The sequence below is a fragment of the Rhopilema esculentum genome, chromosome 14 (assembly GCF_057945365.1).
Source record: "Rhopilema esculentum isolate cy_ngs chromosome 14, ASM5794536v1, whole genome shotgun sequence".
In the NCBI taxonomy this organism is placed as follows: Eukaryota; Metazoa; Cnidaria; class Scyphozoa; order Rhizostomeae; family Rhizostomatidae; genus Rhopilema; species Rhopilema esculentum.
In genome coordinates this window covers 7915806-7938374 of record NC_142828.1, presented here as the reverse complement: position 1 = coordinate 7938374, position 22569 = coordinate 7915806, and the positions used below count along the sequence as shown (strand labels likewise).

The window sequence follows — 22569 nt, the reverse complement described above, 5'->3', positions numbered from 1 at the left end:
TCGTTTTATCTTAATTCTTTACATATTAAATTTGTACAATAACCTTTTCATCTTAATTTTAATAAATATTTACACCCTTTATTTACAGGTGGGAAATAAAAATATACCAAATTGCACAATTCGATATAGCACAAAAAATCATCTCAGAAGTGACAGATGAGTTTATTCTACTAGGTGGTGGAATTTTATCTTTCGAAATTTGTCGCCAAAAATCCTTCAATAGATGGAAAAAATGCTTTGATCACACTTAGGGCGGTAGAACCTCTGTTTAATCATTTTTCCATTACCTTATATATTTCGATAAAAACTCGAACATATGCCTCTTTGTTCTATGGAACCTTTATTCGTTTGCGAATATAGCTTTAAAATAAAAGTTTCCGAACTGTCTTGTATCGACAGATTATCTAAAAACGTAGGCTCGCAAGTGCTGTACGATCAACGCTACATTTGAAATCGTAAACGACAATACAGCTTTAATCATTTCCGTTGGCGTGCCATTTTGAAGAAAACCGTTGGATACTGCAACGATGAAGTACAATGAATTCTAATCCATTTTCTCGCTGACAGCTCGCTGACAATGAACGCCTGTTTCATCTGTTGATTCGAAGGAGATCCAATCTTCTTCCAGACATTTTTTCATATGGTCTAACATAAATATGATATTCCTACTTTTTTAGACAATCGACTAAGTGATTTCCGAGCTTGAATCGTCTTTTTTTATACATTCTAACTTTGTACCAAACACGGGATCGTGATGCACTATAGTCTGCGCAGAGCCATTGCGCGTTTTATGTACTCCATGCCGAAGTGAGTTCAAACTGCCATTACAAGACACATTTCCATTATGCGAAACTGTACCATTATGGCTTAAAGTCCCATTATGTGAAAGCGTGCCATTCTGACTGCAAATACCATTTTGGGATAAAGTTCCATTATGGCAATGAAATCCATTCTGAGTGGGCTTCGTAATATGTCCGTTTCTCAGAGGCTGTTGTTCTTCTAGATGTGAAACTTTCAAAACGTCCGGCCGACTACGCTTCGCCATTTTTTCTTTCTGAAAACAATGTACATAGATGCTTAAAAGAATACATTTAACAGAAGTAGAAATGATTAGCTAATATATAACAACAAATAGTCCATAAATTGAGCACTGACTCATCTTTTCGTGTCACTAATTCTAGCAAGGATCCATGGTATATCTCCGACAGAAAAATGACAACTTTAGATTTCAATCCTATGGCTTCTACATTTTCGAAGAATCTTACTATCTAAAACATGTTGGTATTTCTCTGGTTCTGGACTTGTACTCAGTGTTCGTTTCATCGCCCCTGAATAGCGGACGCTTTACATTAGAGAACACCCCTGTCTACAGTGGTGTCTGCTATAAAGAGGTATTTCTGTACCTATATAACGCTGTACAGGGGCTACTTGAATCCTGCTCTTTAAACTTAGATCAAAGCGTACAATTTAGAAATATCTTCAAAAAGCATTTTTGAATGGGAATCATCAGTGTACGGACCACAACCTAATCATGAGTCATGAGTGACTGATATCAATGCTTTTTGATTGGTTACCAGTAATTACAAGGGCTTAATGGTCGTCTACATAATTACACACCGATTGAACAAAGTTTTGAATAAGGTAGTGGATTACTTTAAGAAAAAGTATACGACTGAGAGAATCGTAAAATGAAAACTCACCTTCTTGTGCATTCTCCAGAATATTAGCACAACAGTTATACAAATAACACCAGCTACTGTTGGTACAGTTATCAACAAAAACAAGGGAATTCCCTCTTCACGGTTATCCCCACTGCCTTTATGTTTGCCTGAAAAAAATTGAACACAAGGAATAAAATAGTGATAAACAGAGCATCTACGCAAAGCCTTTCAAGTGAAATCAGCTGGAGGTCAACCTTAGCTTCTATAAAGAGGAGGACAATAGCCTATTGTTGTAATTAATGGAAGGTCACTAAGGCTGGGTGAGCAACTGCCCCCCCCCCCCCCTAGTTAGTATTATAAAGAAGGCTCGGTCTAGGCTAGTATAAAAGGCTGGATGATTAAAGGCAGCATTTGGAATGACTGCACAAACAATATTGCGTCTGGTTTGTTCGTTATTTTTTATTCAGAACTGTACAGTGGAATACGAGCTTAGTGTTGCGGTGACAAGTTCACAAGACAGCCTTCAAGCGACAAGCCCATCCTCCCGTCCTTGCACAATGATCTCGAATACTTCCAATTCTTTCTGTTCATATTGATGGGCTCATGTGGGTCAGACGTTGGGAGACATTTTTGTCACCAGGACAATGTTCCCAGAAGGAAAATATACCTTCTATGGCGAAAACAAATCAACTACTTATGCAAAATTTTGAAAACAAGATCTTGGACTAGGGAATGTAATGTCATGAAATAGTCCACGGTTTATAATAACAACATTCTCAAGTGTTGGCGGTACAACATCGCCTGTTATATATTCTAGCGCAGTCCAATAACAGATTACAAAAAACCAAAATATTTAATCCAGTATTTTAAACAAGATTATTTCTTAACCCCAGTCGAGATATCTACAAACAATATAAAAAAGAAGTGCAATGTTCTAAGCAAACCATACACGATGACTTTGAGACATTTACAGAGTGTTAGGGAAATTCGCGTGTGTCTTTCACCGGTATGGACAAGTATTTTATTGGCAAAAGAGATGAAATACGGCCTGGCAACAGGTTTATATTACCTAACGCAGGATAACTATTTTCTGAGCCTTTACATTATATTGAAAAAATGCTGTTCCACTTGCAAAATGAACAAATTCTAAACTTGAGCTCGTTTGTCACAGTTTGGAATTTTAAATTTTTACAATTTTTACGCAGGTCCCTTACCGAAACTAGCTAACAATCAATTTTTTGAAACTTACTAGGGACCATGATTAGGCCAAATCATCCATGTTTAGGCCAAAAGTTTCAAATACGAGCTTTCGATTATTCGATTTTTCTTTTCCTTGAGAGTTTGAATTATCAGGCAAGGACTCAGAACGTCAAAGATTCGCCCACGTGTGAGGAATGCTATTTAAGACCTGGTAGGGGTCAGGGATGTTATTCAAATCTGACCGATGTTTTCTTTGAAGCAACCTCGCCTTCTGTGCTGTCAAAAGCATAAACAACAATGGTTGGCTTCGAAATGCACAATTCTTGACAATAAGGACGGGGTCTGTCTCATTGGACAGCAGAATTCTGTGTGGTCGTTTCCCTTGCATAATAAGAAAATAATCATAAACTTACCATTCGCTTGAGTTCTTGTGTCATCGTTCTGGGTATCTTCGATCATGCCTTTCTTTTTTACAACGACAACAACACTGTCAATAATCTTAGCTGACCTTGAACTACTGCTTCTGCACTCGTAATAGCCTGCATCACGATAAGTCACATTCAAGAACGTCAGTGACACTAAAATGCTTCCATTTTTATTGTAATCAAACCTCCATTTCATCCTTGTGTTTTTCTTGCTTTTCTTTGCATTCAATAAATTAAACGGCTCGACTGGCGCTTTAAACGTCCTCGAAAGTTTGCATGTTCCTGCTTCAGGCGTGACACTGTATTTCATCCAGCGAATACGAGGCATACCACGCTTCCGTTTAGCCGATGTTCTACACGTGATTGTGAAATTTCCACTAACAGCGGCCTGTATGCGCTGGATAGCATCTAACTTGGGTAACTTCCTCATAATATATTCCTTTACAACCAATTGGAAAGTATAGCTATCTTCTCCTAATTTATTTGCAACAATGCAAGTATAATTGCCGCTGTCATTCATCGAAAGCAATTTGAAGTGAAGAATTTTATGTTTATGAGCATATCTCATATTTTTACCCATTTGCAATGATTTATTATCTTTTGTCCATGAAATAATAGGTGGGGGATCGGCATCGTTAACTAAACATTTCAGTTTTGTGCTTTCGCCCACCATGTGGACGCGCCGCGGACTCGATTTCTTTCGGATTAATATCCTAGGAGCCAATTCCGTTACTAAAAGATAGAAATTAAAAACCGTAAGAAAATCGAACCAGTTTGTGATGCGCAATTACTAAATCAGGCCTGAGGTGAGGAGGGGGAGGGGGCATGCAAAGAAACAATATTGTTGAGTCATATACTTTTTACAGTTTGTGGCTTTAGCCCCCCCCCCCCCCATAATGTTTCTCTTGGCCTTGGGCTTGGTACTGATTGTAGCAGTGTTATAGCTAGGGTTTCGTGAAAGAGGGCAGGGGGCAAATGCTCAACAAAGCATCATCCTTTCGGAAATTTCTGAATTTCGTCCGGTAAGAATTGCCCATATTCAAACCGTTTTAGAAGAGTTGAAATTAAATGAGGGCGGAGAATGGCTTTCAGTTCTGTTATTTTACGTCACACAAAACTTGTTTGATATGCAAACTCGTGTAACTCAAATAAACATGTCATTTTCCAAAACCTTAATCAACCAAACGACACACGCATATTTGTCAGTCTGTCAACTAACACCTTATAAGATCAACATGTATAATGTGCAAAATATCAACATATGGGACTTTGAATATTACCTTTTACAAGATCGATTCCAGGTAGCATCGGGCGCTTTCGTACTACAAAGAAAAAATAAATCTTTAAACCTAAGGTATTGAAAATCATTTAGAATTCCTTTTAAAATTATAACGGGTAACTAGATATAGGTTGTTAAAAAAAGTACGTTAGCAGAAGGACCTATGAACATACAATGCCTGCCAAAAGTCTTGGAACACTGACATCAATTTCCAAGGTTAAAACCAATCCTCCCCCTCTCCCCCACGGAACAATGTTGGTTTACTATCAAACGGATTAGGATTTTAGGAAGCACTTTCTTTTGCGCTTCTTTTATGATATTTCTCTAAATCATCAACATTGTTTGAGGGGGAAGGGGGCGGAAGTAGCAAATTTTTTTCATGAAAGGAATGAAAGATATCAAATGCAGCGTAAATTGGTGGGTGTTCCAAGTACTTTTGGCAGGCATTGTAGGCCAAAAAATGATTTTGTGTTTTGTTGACATTCGGTGTACCGTCGGCGAGGTGCCTACAAGAACTACTTGCAGTGGCATATTTATCAGTCAATATAATTATGGGGCTTAACCACAATCAGTTACGCTCTTTTCTGTTTATAAGATCCAGATAATTTCGGCTGAGGCTCGATGCCTGTTCCTATTTTGTTCACATGTTAGCATTTTACGCAACTGCATACTATTCATTGTTTCTATGACAACTAAAGAACAGTCTTGCATTAAATTTTTAGAAGCACGGTTGATAAACTGATCATCTACTCTAATTTGCCAACATGAAAGGAAATATTAAACACATTATCTTTCCTTATACCTTTATATCCGACACTAAGCATGCAATTACGTTGTTCTTAGTTTCTTAGCAAATCAAGCGTTCTTGTAAAGAAGAGAAGTGTATCTGTATGACAGTTATAATTTTGAAAAAGCCTTTCCCAAGAGTAGCAAAAAGCTAATACTAGTAAAAATATCTTACCAGGGCGTTGCCACTGTGAAGGTTTAACTGCTTTGACTTCTTTGCCATCCTTAAAAACTCTTAATGTTCTATTTGCGTCATCAGAGCCAAATTCATTAGCAGCAGTACACGTGTAAACACCTGCATCCTCCGGCTGTATGTTCGATATTTTTAAATATTTGTTCTGCTTGATTTCATAACGAGGCCATCTACTCTTGTCTTGCCTAATGAGCCCAAACTGGTTCTTCCAGAAGAACAAAGTCCTATTGTTTGAATCATCTTGTGCACCAGTTGCCTGGCAACGTAGCTTAACGTCCTCTCCAACTTTCCGCTCATACTGCAAAGAACCACTATACATGATCTTCGGAGGATCTGTAGACAAGAACAGAGTTAGTTAAATTTACTATTCATAAAACGATAACGCGGCATTTCCCTCTTCCTGGCAGATTAACACAAGAAAACAGGATGTGGCCAAATTGATTCAGGCCGCAAATCCGTGTAGGACAAAATATCAATGAAAAAGCTACAAATCATCCTATGACATAAGTTTCTATTTAGTTTAAAGATAAACGGAGTAATCACATCCGTTTGGGTTAGCAGAAAATCTTATTTCACGGCCTTTGCCATCAGCTACGAGTTTCACCGTAAAGGTCGAGGCAGGCTCCATGGAGAAGCGTCTCCGCAGGGGAAGGGTGCGGGTGGCTCACATGTGATATGATAGCTTAAGGCTAGCTTCAAATGCAGTTACCCTGCTGATACAGCTTTATTTAAGCAGCATACACCTAATTGGTAATTAGGTGAAAATCTTAAAGTGTGTGAGGCAACCCTCCGTCCTAGAGTTAAAGGGCGTGCGCAAAAATCCACGCGCATGCTCTTTGACTCCAGGGCGGAGGGTTGTTTCACTTATTAAAAGACCTTCTCCCGTTCGCCTTCAGATAGTAACTCTAAGCAAAGAAACACAATGATAAAACCATCTGAGGTTTCCACACTTTAAACTGCAAAACAGAACGAACTCCTTAGGCTGTTCTGCTCATCTTTATTTAATTCCTTCTTTTTTCAACGGTGAATGACAAATTTCCTGTGGTAAACCAACATGATCACAATGTTTCCATTTAAACTTTAGATGACGTAGCAAATCTTTAAAACAGATCGATTTTTGTTTCGAATTAGCGATAAGACACAAGTCTTCTTCCTGTGAGACTGGTTTTTAGATCGGTTTTGTTTTCAGCATTATTTGTGTGTTTAAAATTCATGGTAGTTTAGATAAACTAATTTTGGCCTGTTTAATACTGAATTTAAGAAATCATGGTTCAACTGAGCAAAGTCAAGCAAAAGCGCTGATCCGGGTTGTTTTTCTTAAGTGGTTCTTATGATTAGTTGACTCAAAAATTGTATGCATTATACAGTCTTATTTGTATAAGAACAATTTTATAAGAACAAAAGCCTCGAAATTGGTCAAAAATTAAGACCAAATCAAGAACAAGCTGATGCAGAGCTACTGTAAAATGCAATTTTGAACAACGTTTATTTCATAAACGAGGATTTTCAGCCATGTTTGGGTGCTTTTTCGGATGATCTTTGTCAAACTTGAAAAAGTATTCTCGATTTTCCACTTTGACAAAGATAAAGAGTTTTAGGTCAGAAATCAGTGCGTCTAGGGCCTTGGGGCAAATTAAGGCTGTCTCCCACACTTTGTTGGCAAATGAGGCCTGAACACCTCCCTAGAGCGACAAAGCTAGCACTCGCACTGCTTACACCCTATTATTTAAGAACAAATTAAGAACAATCTAGCCTCAGATTTTCGAAAAAATTGAACAGTCAGCCCGAATTTAAATTTACCGGTCGCAGCATTGCTTGTCCGCAAGCAATTTTGCTTATCGTTTTGCATTAACGTCGTCTGATTTAAACATACGACAGGGTGAAGGGAATAAAATCTTGATTGATAACGAACATAAGAGGTTCGTAAACGAATCGTATTTTTATTTATATCAGGCAAAGTTACAGAGGAGCAGAACAGCTACAACAAGAAGTGGAGATGAGCTTAGTGGTAGAGCAAGCAATGGTGAACCAGATATGAAAACTATCTGTTATGAAATACGCCATGTAATGCCCTAGGCATCTTATACAACCGTGTCTCTGCAGAGGCAGTTGGTGAAAACACAGGTATATGGCGGTAATGGGAGTTAGTGACAGGGGCAGCAGAGCCAGTGAGCTGCAGCTACTACAATGTGTGAAAAAAAGAACAATGGAAGTTTTTAACACAAACTTCACGAAAGAAATTAATTTAGCTAACATCCAGTTTTTTTTCGTCACCCAAACAACAATACTGTTAGTTTTTTTCAATACTTTGAAAAAATAATAATCGATAAACTGTCATAGTTATATATTTGAAAAATCGAGAGATTCAGTGCACCTGAAGAACACAAGCATGAATTTTAATGTAAGAGTTTGGTCAATGTGACAAGTACTTTTTGTTACTCTATAACAAGCCTAAATGGGGAAAACCCTCAGATCCGTATTCACAAGGTTTCAACAAAGCGATCACAAGCTAGAGCCATCAGCTGCAATGCGTCAAATATAATCCTAGATTTTGTAATAAGAGACACAAACGATCATAAAGAAGATTGTGGGCGTTATACTGGCTATTGGCCTTGATCCTTGGCCAGAAAGGCGTTTCGATTTTATGACATATGCAGAAGGAAATTTAATGGAACGGCAACACATAAATTGAAAGCAATCATCAAACGTCTCAATATCATTGCAAGGCCATCAATCAGCTCGGAAAATCATGTACTAGAAGATGTTGTTATCCTTTAATTAAAATTCCATGTCAAACGTGTGTCAAAAAAAGGAGGCTTTGGAGCCATTATGAATTCCAACGATTTGTTGGACATAAAGGGAAGATGATACCTGAAAGGATAATTTGTATAGCTGATTGGGCGAAAGGCGAATCTTGGAATTACGCAAAATAAACACGGAGATTATGTGGCTTAGTTATTAGCTAAGAAGACTAGACACATAATAGGGAAACCAATCCTTATTTTCAGTTCAGAGTAAAAGCAAGCATCCAGGTTTTCTGCTCTTTGAACGTCATAGATCCAAAGAGTACACAAGGCTCAGTTTTAATCAATTTGAAAAATCATGTCTCCGCTTATCATAACCCTTGTTTACTTTTGGTTGAGGTGATCAAAAGTCAGAACTGCACAGAGCTCAAGCAAGCCAATTCAAGTGGTTGCGACCTGCAAACTTTAGTAATCACTAAAGGCAACGCACAACGACTTTCCTCCACAAATGTTTTACTTTGACAGTATTTATAGAGCAATGTTTGACTTTAGTCTCGTACACGCCCTTACAAACAAAGTTGCTAAAAATGGTCAATTATATGAAGAAGAGGCTACCCTCATTTGGGTTGATAGAACGTGCTGAAAATGAGGGAAAACTGACGTTGAAGTCTCCTATACATGTCGTATAGAAAAGCCACATTATTTAAGTTGTCATGGTGGAAAAAAGGATTAAGGCTAGCTAAAGGCTTTAGGCACAATGAAATGTAACGATTTTGAAGGAGGCATTTGAGAAAAGACAATGAAAAGCTTGAGGTGATTTCGCTGTTAGGTAACTAAGCAAGTTAATACGAAGACTAATGACAAGCACAGTTGGGAAATGTACAAGATTTTACAAAGTCAATGTCTTATGGTTGAAGAAATAAAATACTTAATTGAAGAAGAATCTGGCTCAGTCGCGATGCAAACAAATGAAGGATGTCATTGTGAAACGAAATCAATTTATCGTGACAAGTCCTGCCTTTAAACTAACAAGATTCACGAGCAACCTATTTAAGATTATCGTTTCCGATACGCGATTAGGGATTCTTAAACATATCATTTGAGATTAAGCTGGTTACAAAAGATATTCCACGAGTTTCCGTGTAACAACCAACATCTTGTTGCTTGGATGTTAGCCACGGGGAAACGACTATGAGTGCTGCTTCATGGGATAGATCACTTCAGTACAGCATTGCAAAAGTGTACACGAGGATTAAGAAATAGCAGGTCGCCTATTTCAAGAGAGTGAAAGATTAGATTAAATTTTGAGCGGCCGGGTGTGTAGCGATTTGCTTTTGGGTATATGGGTGGATAGGAGTTTATTTTTGGGTTTAGGGGTGGGTAGTGGGGTTTTCGCTTTTTGTGACCACGTTATCGAATCTTTAGAGTCCTTTTTTGAATTTCTCAGTTGTGAAATCACAAAATCTGGGGCGGGGGGAGGGGGCAACAGGGAAATGGACACGACTCATTCACAGCTGATATGCAACGAGTGGACTTTTGCTCAAAATTCAGAGAGCCAAGGAACACTTCAGCACAACACAAAGTAAGGAATAATGAAAAAGATAAAAACAGATAGAAGTCGTCGCATCTCTTGGTGCAGAAACAATTTTAAGAGGACACTTTTTTGTGGCACGGCAAGAAGGCTTTCTTGAAAAGCCTCAACTAGATAAAAGAAAAACGGAAAGCGAGGCTGTAGGTAACAAGCAGCATGGAAGTGATATCCTGTGATAAGCTAAATAAGAGGACCTTGGAGGATAACAGGCCTAACAAATCATTTCTTAGCGGATAATACTCCTTCAAAATGACAAGAGAACAATGGACGTCAGCATGGGAGATTGATAAGATCTCTTGCCACAAGCTCGCCACAACTGTTCATCTGTTCCAATGTTTTCACCTGACGGTCCTCAACGTGCTTAGGTGTTTCAAATAGGATTATCACTCAACAATAAACCAATTTCATTCGATTAAACACATTTGTAAAAATAAATATCCAATATTTTAGCTGTTTGAAACATTTTGTTGGACCTCCTTGTTTTAACGATAATCCGATATTTTCCTAGCTGCATAACGCTATAAACAAACGGTTTATTCCCGAAAGTGTAAGACAAATCGGCAAATTTAAAAGATACCCTCTTTATAACAACAAAGAGTAATAACATGAAGTAAAAGTTTATATTTTTGCAAAAAAATAAACTATTGACCGTATAAAACAAAGTAGAATGCAGAATTTCGAGATGAGGCTCTATGAAACATAGCAGCCATGTTTTTAACGGAGGCGATCAAGTCAGACAACCCGTTCCACTACCATAATAAAAGATACGAGGACAGTCTCTTGTCCTGGATCTTTCAAGGGCTTTACAAGAAGTCCAACAGGAGCCAGCTTGAAAGACGGTAAACCAAAGAGTTTTTAATAGCAATAAGGGAATTGTAAACGTAATTCCTGATTGACATTTTGGTCTTCCTGGCAACGAAGGTATTCAAAACAGCTTTACATTAAAGTAAAAACAAACACAGTACGAAAACAACATGTTTTTACTGGCGGTGCCAATAAAGATAAGGGACATTTGGGCTTTTCTAAAGAGAATAACAGCAGAGACGACAGTTAAAGCACCACCGGCAACAACTTAGCAAACATCGCCAGCTTTGGTAGAAGCTAGGAAACTCGATCTATAAACTGAATCTGACTGCCGATCAAACTGCAGACGACATAGAAATTATAAGGCTAACGAAACGACATACTTAAGAATCGGTTTACAAAGGCCTAGGTTCATAGATCCAATTACAGCCAAACATGGCTTGTCGTGGCCTAGTCCACTGGCCTGCTTCATTTTTGACGTTGATGTGAAAACAAGGTATAAAGATGTCTAATTAACGATAAAGTGATTTTGTCTACAGTAATATTTAACAAAGACGCAGGCGTAGACCATAAACTTTGTGGGTATAGTCAGTGAGGGTTTGTCGGTGTGCAAGGGGGGCGTTGGTTTATGATGAAACTCTTCAATGCTTCTACTAGACAAAGCAAATTTCTATGGGTTCCGGGAGCATGAAAAGATGTTCGTACCAAAGCAAACAGATCATGTCCAAAAAATATTGTGATGACATGTCGACTAACCATGAAGAGAATCTATCGAAACAAAAGGATTATCTATACCACACCCTTAATACAATAATTTTCCATGAGTAAATGACGTCAGAATCCATTAAACAAAAGTCCTTGCCAGGAGGATGGTTGCAAGTTTTCTCGGATTGTGGGTCCCAGCCTAATTTAAATTTGCCACACTCATATTTGGGGCGTTTCACATGAATGTTGTTTGTTAAAGTTAAATTTTTAAGATATGAGTCATTTCAATGGAGAAATAAAAGAATGAAAACGGTAAAAACCACTTATCATTCATTATCTATAGGGCAGTGATCCTCTACTGAACAACAACGACCCCCTCCCCCAGTTTCCTGTGGAAGCCCCTTCCCGGTATTGGACAGTCACTCTGCGTTTTTGAGTAGGTCAAAGATAATAGGACTTAGCACACATGAAATCAGCTAATACCATTTTAAGGGTTGATGGTTTAATAAAAATTCAATAAGCTGAAAACGGGAATTGAAAGCTTTTCTAATACATATTTAGCACATTGTTATCTTTTTAAAGATGCTAATCTTTCACACAAAGGGTCAGGGAGTGCTTCTAGATTCTCTTGACAGAAAACTCTATAAATTCCAATAGTTATAACTATTAAAAAAGTCAGAAATTTAACTATTAACTTTTCATAAACTTTTCAATAGAAATTGCAATGCATATTTTTCAGCCTCCAGCCACTTTTCCCCCACGCATTTCATTGGTAAAGAAAACCTGGGCGCAACAGAAGAAAGCATAACTTTCAAAGTAGCACTGTTGGGTGGAGAATGAAATAACAAGAGCATCATATCATGAAAGAAGCAAGTAATCTAACAACTTACAAGCACAGTAAACAAAACAAGCGAAGCTTGTAAAAAGCCAGACCAGATAAACTGCCCGTTTACTGGTAGCCATGGGGTCAGCTAGTGGTTGACCATCTAAACTCGGGCAGACGAAGATTATGGTGGCGTTCGCTGCAATTTCCGCTTGGTCACTGAAATAGATAGAAGCAAACGTTAGAAGATTTTATTATAAAAGATGTCGCTTGAACGCAGCTCTAAATAGACGTGGCTTCGAGCACCTAAATATTTTAAAAAATTCAGAAAAAGGTTCAGAGCCGTCACAACATTCAGCTGACATCATCATATAAGTTACAACAATCAACGATCAAAATCATCTTTATAAACCGTCATAAATAAATCACTGATAAACGAAAAACCCAGGTTCATAAATTGCCAGGTATGACATGGACGTTTCGTGAATTGCTAGAGCAGCAGACACAAGAGAAAATACCCAAGCTTGACGGGTTCAGGTGCAAAAGCTCAAACACTCTCTTGAATTAGCCAAACTCTTATACAAGAAAAATTTTACCGGTATATTTATGCGGTCTTAGAAAATACGACAGTCAGCTGACAAGTTTTCATGATTCTCTTTTCAGGCATTCTTCACATTACTTCAACTTGAACTGCTTTCTTTCCAAATATTTTTAGAAATCAGAAACACTAATCCGTATCTTGCACCTTCTAACTGTGTGTAGAGCAATGTTCTCGTTAGAACCCAAGGCAGTCTCGCTAGTTCAAAGGGCAGTTAAGAAAATCTATTAGATGTATTACTGAACCATATATCAGTGCCATGTTAAAAGATGCATTTAATGTTTGGTAACAAATGCATAGTTTTATCAGCGTTCTTCCCGAAATACTGAGGTCAATGTATTAACCCAATTTGGGCAAAATTCAACACCATTTCATCGGTGCTGAGTGAAAATAAAGAACATTTAAGAATAATTATTGTATCAATTATCATAACTGCATCTTACTGGTCGAAGAATACTGGGGAAATTAAAACCAATAAACAAAAATTTTCTTTATGGTTGCGGATAATCATATTACATTCAGCTCGTTCCTCTTTATCAATCTTGATAAAAAAAGGTTCATGAGAGACTGAAAGCCGACCTGGAAAAAGCAAAACAGGCGGCACAAAATACGAATTTAGATAACTTGGTTAGCAGCGACTGCATTTTATAGTTTTGCCTGGAAAGTTTATTGGTGCCGGGACTGGTCTTCAGTTGGTACAAAGGCACGGGAAATGGATAAAAATAGCACATAGTAGATAATTAGCGCTTTGGTTTACGACGAGGTGATGGATCTTTAAACACTAATGTTGTGTAAAGCGAAGACCAAGGTGTCAAAATAAGGTGGTGCAACAAGGGCTTCATAATGGCCGAACAAAGAGGACAATCGTATAACGGTTTAGCGAGTGAGGTGTTACGAAGAAAAAAACAAAGCAGATGAAGATAATCGCAAAAATATCCCTGAAAATACAATCAACAGAAGCTTGTAACATATCATGGCTGATTTTACGCTTAATCGAGGGCCACCGGTATTTCTAACCAACATGAAGCGTGCCCTTTGCTTCTTATGACGCCAACATTATCAAGGATGGCATGAAAAAGTTCGATTAAAGGCTACAACAAGAATTGACAAGCATATCAACTAGGATCAAATACATTTAGCCTCAATGCGCTTGCCATTGCAAAACTATCAAAGGAATCTCACTTAAAACACTGCCATTCAGAGTTAGTACTGACAATGTAAAAATGCTTTCTTTTCACGAAATCGTTAGGTTATATACCTGCTTAGTACGGAACACCACAATTGAAATGAAGCGAAAAAACACACTCTTTGCCGTTTCCAGTGCGATTTCTTCGTCAGAGCGTCTGTTCAAATTGAGTCAACTAAACAAATTTCCTTTAGTTCTGCTTGCTATACTCCGCGCGCTAATATTGATCATGTATAGCCTTTCTGTTTGTCGGTAATCATTTTGAACACTCACGTCAAACAATGAACCTTTCCTTACACGAAACACGATGTAATCAAAGTCTTAGATTCCTTTCTTTGCACACTGGAACCGACTTTCCGGGGCTTTGAATAATATTTGCCAATGATCAATGCACTAGCTTTTCATGTGGATGGTAAAATACGGACTACAATACCTACGGATCCTGACGTTCTTGCTTCTTCAATGACGTCCGAATCGTAGGCTACTTTGATCTTTATTATGAAATTTTAAAATAATTTGTTGACATGGCCTTGGAAAGAATCAAAATTTCCTGCGTAATGAGATTCATGGTATCAGGGAATTAGCTTGAAGTGGTTAAACGCTATAGATAAACCTGCGATTGTGGTCTGCAGCTTGCAAACCACACTTCAAATGTTTGATTAGAAATAAAAACTCGTTACTAACAATTAAATTCAACGCAATTGAAATGCCTCCTGCATCTGCAGGTCCATATTCAGAAGCGTTCCAGCTCCATGGCAGTCTACAGATTATTTGAAAACATCACACGTTTATAAAAACGTACGCGTACCCAAATTTTTGAAAATGCTTGGGTGGCTTACGAACAGTTATAGATATAAACATCTCCCAGATAGGGATCTATCGGTTCGGTCAATCTGACAGTCCGGAATTTGAATCACTTGTCTTTAACGAAACCGAGGTCACTGGGTCATACCTTCATCAAATGAGACAAGATTAGGCCAATCCCCCTTCTTTGTTATGCGCGGATTCTTATTCCCAAATTTAATCGTTTTTCTTTACTATGATAAATTAAGCCTTCCAGCACAATCATTTCATCCTTTCTCCGCGTGAGCTTCTGGTCACGTGGTGCATGTCCTTGATCCAAGATGTTGAGCTTTGTTTGTCAGATCTAAATCGCTCTTATCACAAAGACAAAGTCAACAAAATGGTAAGCAGTAAATGCCATGAAAGCAAACGGTGTACGTCCTTGATTCAGTTATTTACGTATAAGTATTCTAAGCTTATTCATCTCAGACCATTTCTAATGATACAAAAATTAAAGGAAGAGTACCGATGCAATAACTCCTACGAAACAACCCCCTCTCTCCCCATTCGTTTTTCAAATTATTATCGATTTTCGTGTCCTGTGCTGGGCCACGAATGATCAAGCTCCTTAAGGCACTATATGGAATGGTGCATATATTCTGAGAGAAAAGTTCCAGCAACCAATGCTCTACCATATCTAACAATACAAAAAGGTTTCCAAAATGAACCAACACTGAATTGAATTTTTTTAAGACAGACTTGTGAGCTGCTTGTATGTTTCACTTGATTTAAGTCAAGAGAAAGAAAATACAAGACTGAAAAATTAAATTGTTTGGCAACTCAATTGGCAAACTACCGTAACAAGTAAGAACAAGACAATGAAAATATGCTTAAAGTAAATTTCAAGTTATGATTTTATATGTAGACATGGTAATTCTAATTGCAAAAAGAAATCGCTAAACAAGGAACTTCACGCTTGTCCTATTGCGCAGGGTCGAATTCCAAACTCAAATAAAACTTGCACTGTGACGAATGTGCTTTGATGTATTTTCGATAACAGGTATGGCATACCTTAGTATTTTAAGCAGCAAATGCTGGAATAAGCTCCCTGCCAAGTCATGACAACAAAAGTGCTACGCTTTGTGCGAACATAAGAACACGAGGCTTGCTTTTTCATTCAAATAAAAAACCAGGTGACGCGTTGTATTTGCACGAAAGACTTCTTCTAGCATTATTTACCAAAGCAAGCAATAACCAGTAGCTGTTTCATATCATCCGCGTGCAGAGCTGAATTTAATAAACGTTCTATGAAAGTAGACTTTCAAACAGTAAAACTGTGATCTCTACAGAAACACATATGGAAACAATTGGTTTGTTTAAACTGAGATATGAAACACCAAGGAAATGCAAGCTGCAGCTGGCCTAGAAATAATAAAAACCTCCAACGAGATAACAAACAAAAGGGGGATGCAAATAAAGATAAGACTTTCTGTAACTGGCTTGCAACGTGCAGGTGGGATAACAGAAGACAAACGTTAAGCATGTAGCAACAACAGTTTTGACAGTGATGTGCCACAAGTTACACAGCTAACGACACTGCTTTTGACTCATCAAGCGGAACCATAAAAATTGGAGACCACCATACTATGAAAATCTTGGGCTGGCACCTCTAACACGGCTCACTGGGAGAACAGCCACAGCTTTCTTTAAATTATTAGTTTGTTTTTTGCAATTTGTTTGGATTGTAAAGATTATGAAAGTTTTCAAAAAATCATTCCATTCATGTAACTTATAGATAGCTGGAGGAATATCATTTATGAACAATGAGAAAATGAATAAAATTAAAAATCTCTATATCTGTTATTAGAGGCTTGATGGCTGTAAGTATTCTTTGGGTCTTCCCGGCTATTTAATAGTTGCTACAAGCATTCCAGACTTTTCAACGAAGTTTATGATCGGTGCAAGCATTTTGGGCCGTTCCACTTAAGTTTATGATCGTTGCAAGCATTTGGGGCCTCTTTCCCGTTTCAACTAGAACTTTTGTTACAAGGACTAATGTAAAAAAGGATCAGTAGTAAACCATGGTCTCCGTTTAAGTACACAACGATGTACACGTAGTTTAACATACAACCCATTCATTTTCGAACCTAAGTTAAAGTGGCATGGCCCTTGCCTATTTTTGTTAAATGCTGGCGTTGAGTCCACGAGAGCTTACTTTGGAAAACTCGTTCGACGTCAGCAGAAGCCTGCAAAACCAAAAAGCTCTTTGATAATGCCTCCCAAAATGCTTTCTGGAAAATCTCTTCCGAAACCTGCCATTTTTGCTACAGTTCATCATCTACTTCTTTGGAATATTTTCGTGATCTCGTTATTCGTAAGGGTCTTAATACAATTAAATTCAATGATTTAGCCCATATGTCTAATCTAATTTCATTACATCTCTTCGAAGGGGGTCAGCTGACCTTAACTGCATTTGTTGATAACAAGAGGCGTGCTCACTCATCTGACCTGAGAGTTAGGAAAATGGAGGTAGATTGTTCTGGCACAACTGGAAAAAAGGCGGCGGACAACCACTAATTTTCAATGGTTTCAGCCACTAAAAAATTCTTGGAATTTGTATCAATATTCTTGGAATCATGAAGGTTGTAGGAAGAAAGAAAATCGGAACTCTCTGTGTCAAAAATTTCTCCAACGACAAGAACCACGTTTGGAGATGAAAATTTGCCTATTTGACGTGCTTGAAACATGGCACCACAATAATGAACTATTTGCACACGTAAGAGTTCCTCGTAAGAATAGAATTTTTTTCAAATAAATTAAAGACTATAATCTCAAATGATAATTTATAGTGTATTTTGATGTTATGATAAGCTTGCGTTCACTACTGAAGGATTCAAGCTAACGTTCTAGCAAATAAACAATACAGTTCAGTGCACGTCCAATGAAATAAGCTTGCAACTTGATAATTCGACTTACAAAGCGACATTTTACATAAAAAATATCGTTAAAGCGTTTCGAACAGAACTCTTCATTGTCTGATTCTTTTTATTCGCCTCATTTTCATAAACAAAGTCGCTTTTTAAGTTAGTTTAAATTATAATTAACGCTTTCTTCGTATGCTAATATTTGCTACTATCTTGCTAGATAAAGATGCCATTATTTCACAAATTGATTTCTAAATAAGGGCTTGTAAAGTTTTCTAGAAATATGTTATGGCAACAGCATTCTATAAAATCGTACGTTACAGGCAATATTATTTAAAATTTTGTTGTAAAAAAGAATGTACTTGGATAAAGAGAAGGTTTCATGGAAGTTGGTATGATTCTTGTATCAATATTACTTTTAGTAACATCGAGGTAATGTCTTGGCAATATTACTTATAATAACATTAGGTTGATATTGGTTTGAGAGACTTTTCAAAAACTATCAAACTGCTTACCATATTATTTTTGAAAATTATTTGAAACACTATCTTTTGAAAAGAAAAAGGTTAAAAAGAGATAGCAAGTAGTATATTATGCCGGGAATGGCAATGGCAATCAAACAGTTAGTTTCCTAAAAATATATCCCAAATCTAATGAAATCAAATACCTTATTACAATTTAAGACTGCTTAAAAAAGGTTTCATAAAAAAATAATTCAGCTTTTCAAGAAAATTTCACTGATTGCCATATTCTTTTCAGATTGAAGGAGAGGTTGAGATATTTCAGCTGGTCAAATAGTAGATTCAATTTGAAAATGCACAGGGCTCTCTACCCAGGGTTCCTTTTTAAATCATTTAAGCAACTCTGCAATGGGTGAAATGATTACAACTGGCAAAAACAGTGGAACAGGAAATGAAAATATAATTGGATAAATGGTTATTGATAATTGGAAAGCTGAATTTCATTATTAATAATAGGATTAATGAGATATACAAGTAGGATATTAAAGATGACATACTTAAAGACAATAAAAAAAGGTTTAGAAATTGGCTATATTCATTAAGAGAATGGAGTCACCATAAATTGATTTTCTGTTGAATATGCATACAGACAACTTAATGGGGGAATCAATTTTACATATCAATCATTTTAAACCTGGTTTCCATCATTCAACCACAAGCTAATCGTAAACTGTCTTCTGATAAATATAAAATGTATACAAATATCACCTGTACTATGAAAAGTCTCAATGGCATAGTTGTTAGAAATCATTTGAGGCAAAGGTATTTAAAGTTTGCTGCCAGTCACAGTAAATATAGACAATAAAGATGAATTAGTAATGATGAAATATTTGCCACACAATTGTAAATAGTGTCAGTGGTAATTATCTTTAAATGTTGACTATAGTAAGACCATACTTGCATTATTGAACTACTGAGTAAAATTATGCATAGTTCATATATTATTCAATTGCTAAAAATGTATGCATAAAAATAAAAATAAAATTTATGAGATGATGTGTTTGCTTTATCACAAGCATCTGTGGTTGTATCAAGAAATTATAAAAAACATGCATTCTTGTAGTGAAACCCAGAGCCCCACATCACAGTCAAACATTAATGTTAAAAATCATTGGGAATGGAGCAAACATTTTCATTTGTGAAGGTACAAACTTTCAGTGGATAATTCATTCTGGAAATAGAAGGCATGTAACTTAGAAGCAAAATTTTGTCAGAAAGAGCATTGTACTTTATGCAATTGTAACAAAACAGTTTTCATTTGCATCCTTAAAAAGTTGCAATTTCGAAAAAAAATTGTTGATAATGAAAGTACGCTTTGAATGCTTATCAACAATTTGAAGGTAAATAGAAGTTTTTTGATGCCATTTCACCTTAAACTTCTTGTTATATGTTTTTGAAATAAACTCACTCTGCCCCCCTCCCATTTCCTGACAAAGAATCAATTGGCCTAAGATATTTAAGCTCAAGGATATCTACAAAGGAGGAAAAAACTTCTGTTTTTATGCTGAACAGAGCCAAATTCAAATATTAAGTTGAACAATAAGAATAAGCATTAAGTAGAAAAGTAGGGTTCAAAAGTAGGCATACAGATTCAGTAGAAACATCCTATACACATTTACGAAAGTACCATAAAGCCACTATTATGGTTAAGAAGACATTTGTATCTCTGTCAAAGAATGCTTGATGCTATGTAAGAAGAGATGTAAATTAATCTATACACCAAATGATAAAACATAACTATTCATAAATACACTTTGGTGTATATAACAGGAGTTCCAGTCTATGGGAGATGAGTGTATAGCTTTGCCTATATGGCATCAAGCACTTTATAAAAGACCAGTAAAACAGTAATTAGTATTAAATTTACATACATATTTAAATCTAAATTTAGATTAAATCTAGATAAAGCTAAATCTAGATTAAAGCAGGTGGGAGTTTTTTCTGATGAAATTTTTTTAATAATCTGATCCAGTTATAAGTTTTCCTTAATTTACAGTTACTCTTAAAAACAGCATGATTTCCCTAATAGACTATGTGTTTATTCTAAGCTAACATCAATATTTCTTTTAAATGTGTTGACATTATGCATTATGGAATAAAACATGTATATGATAGCAGTATGCCAAAAATTTTGCTATAGACAATATGAAACACATTTTTGTCTCTCTACTTCTTAAAAGTAAATAGTTTACAGACTGAAAGACTGAGAGAAATAATTCTATACTGATATGTAACCTTGGATTTTAATACTGCACACAAATTACCATATATAAATCTGTTTTTAGGGATCATGAAACTATTTTTTCTTGAGAGGTGTTTATCTGGAAGGCAATTATAACTTGAGTGTTGAGCAACGTAAAAGCAGGCAACATATTTAAAAACATTAACAGCAACTAAAGTAGAAAGCAATAATTTTTTGCTAAATAATTGCTAAATATGAAAGTTTCCCCTTTTTCAATGCTTAGAAATGTTTATAAAATGCTACAAAATATTGTGGTACAGGATTACTACATAAACCTATATTGAACTATGTAAGACTGCTTAGAATTCACAGCAAATTAATTTAGTGAACTTATCATTTGGTAACCTTGGCCAATAGTTGAATTTTGTTTATCTTATAAGAGGCTTATAAAATCAAGGTAATTTATGGAATTCTGTTTACAAAATATTGTCAAGTTAGAATTTATGTATTTGGATATACAAGAAAGCCAAATACCATAACATATTAACTGTATCCATAACATCTATCTAGCCTAACAACTTACATCAAATTCCTTGAACATTATGAAAGACTTTGAAATCACAAATTGTTATTTACATGTATATAAAGTCTTTGAAAACTAATTAATACATTTTGTATGAGTACTTATCTTCAACCGATTGTGATTGATAGGAGCTATTGATAGGATCTGCTGTTGCTAACTCACAAATCGCCTGAAATACCGGGCCTATTTTTCTTAACTTATAGTCTCTTAAGTTGACGTTTAATCATTTACCTTTAAGAATTGACTTAATTAAAAATCGACTTTCAAAATTAACTTGCCAATAGGATTTGCTATCTTTAGGAACATGGATCCATTCTGTTGCTTGGAAGTGATCCACAACAATAACTGTTTGGCAAATACTTCGATAGCTCCGGCAGAGGAACTAACTTTCTCAAGATTCGACTATTGGAATGATATTTTGAGGATACACAAAGCTATACGGATTCATAACAAGAGCGATTTTAGGCTCCACGAAAACACTCACCTTCCTGCGTAATCTTCGACAGCAATATTCTATTATGGTCTCCTCATTCATATTTATTTTGGAAACTGACCTTTCATTTCAGTTGCTTATACATTCTGACGATATTTTCTTCCTTGAAATAACTGTTAGCGAAAGATCAACAAGGACCGATGTCTAAACAGGCCTAATGACGAAAATCCAAGCGTGTTTCTTGTCTTTTCCGCGGCTATCCGCTTGATAAAACTGTGAATAAATCTTTGAGATATGAACAGGGAATCAAATGACAGATTGCCCTGTAAGATTGATCGACATTCAATTCTTTACAAGTTCAAACCGCCGTTAACGAGGATTAACCATAACTCTAAAGGGACGCCATAAATGAAACTTAAAAACATCACAATAACTGGAAAATCATAATCATATTCCAACCAAATAATGACATACCTTGAAACTTACTGAACATAGACAAAAAATAGCACAGTTCTATTTATGTACACCTTCTTTCATCTTGTCAATGCATTCAAATGATATCCTTGATTGAAAGCAGCGGTATCTCCATGATGCATTGATGCATCACGTTAACCCCCGGTCGAAGCTTTATGTTTACTTTTGATTTAAATGAAAGGATTCTGTTCATTTAGAAATTGTATTTTAGCATGCAACTCTTATAATTCTTGTTCAAATGTCATCAAAATCAGAAATGAAAAAGATCTTAGAGGCCCTTAGAGTTGGGAATGCAGTGCAGGCAAAACCTAACCTAACCCCCCTCCCCCAAAAAATCCTGGATCAGAAAAAAAATGGGATTGGAATGCTTGTGTTTGGTGAGAAAATAAACGGCGAAGACATAATCAGCAAGAAATTCCGATTCTGCTGGTAATAAAGAAGGTGTCATTCCGAAACGTTAGGTACCTATGGAGGTCCTGGCGACTTGAGAGAAACGGGAGCAGAGATGTAAAACTGTTTCATGTAGGGAGAGAAACAAATCTATGAAAATATAATTGAAGCGACATCTCAACCGAGATTCACGCTACATTTTTCTTTTAAGGAAATGTAAATTTTCTCATGAAATAGGCTAGATGCAGAGCTTTCTATCAGAAAACTAAAATAACTATTTTGAA

General features: G+C 36.4%; 1 protein-coding gene across 3 annotated transcripts; it reads right to left on the bottom strand.

The window, feature by feature from the left end:
• Window positions 1-3: 3 nt before the first annotated feature.
• Window positions 4-22053, bottom strand: LOC135696418 (fibroblast growth factor receptor-like 1). 3 transcript variants are annotated; one of them, XM_065215803.2, is made up of 7 exons: window positions 21896-22053; window positions 12279-12430; window positions 5527-5877; window positions 4567-4608; window positions 3275-4018; window positions 1701-1828; window positions 4-1054 (listed from the first exon to the last, which is right to left on the bottom strand). In XM_065215803.2, the coding sequence occupies exons 2-7, from the start codon at window positions 12349-12351 to the stop codon at window positions 686-688; spliced, it is 1707 nt and encodes a 568-aa protein (XP_065071875.2). In that variant the 5' UTR covers window positions 12352-12430; window positions 21896-22053; the 3' UTR covers window positions 4-685. The 3 variants fall into 3 exon arrangements, with proteins under 3 accessions (XP_065071875.2, XP_065071876.2, XP_065071874.2); XM_065215804.2 differs by lacking the exon at window positions 21896-22053 and adding an exon at window positions 21473-21881; XM_065215802.2 differs by lacking the exon at window positions 21896-22053 and adding an exon at window positions 14068-14290.
• Between the last annotated feature and the right edge of the window lie 516 nt (window positions 22054-22569).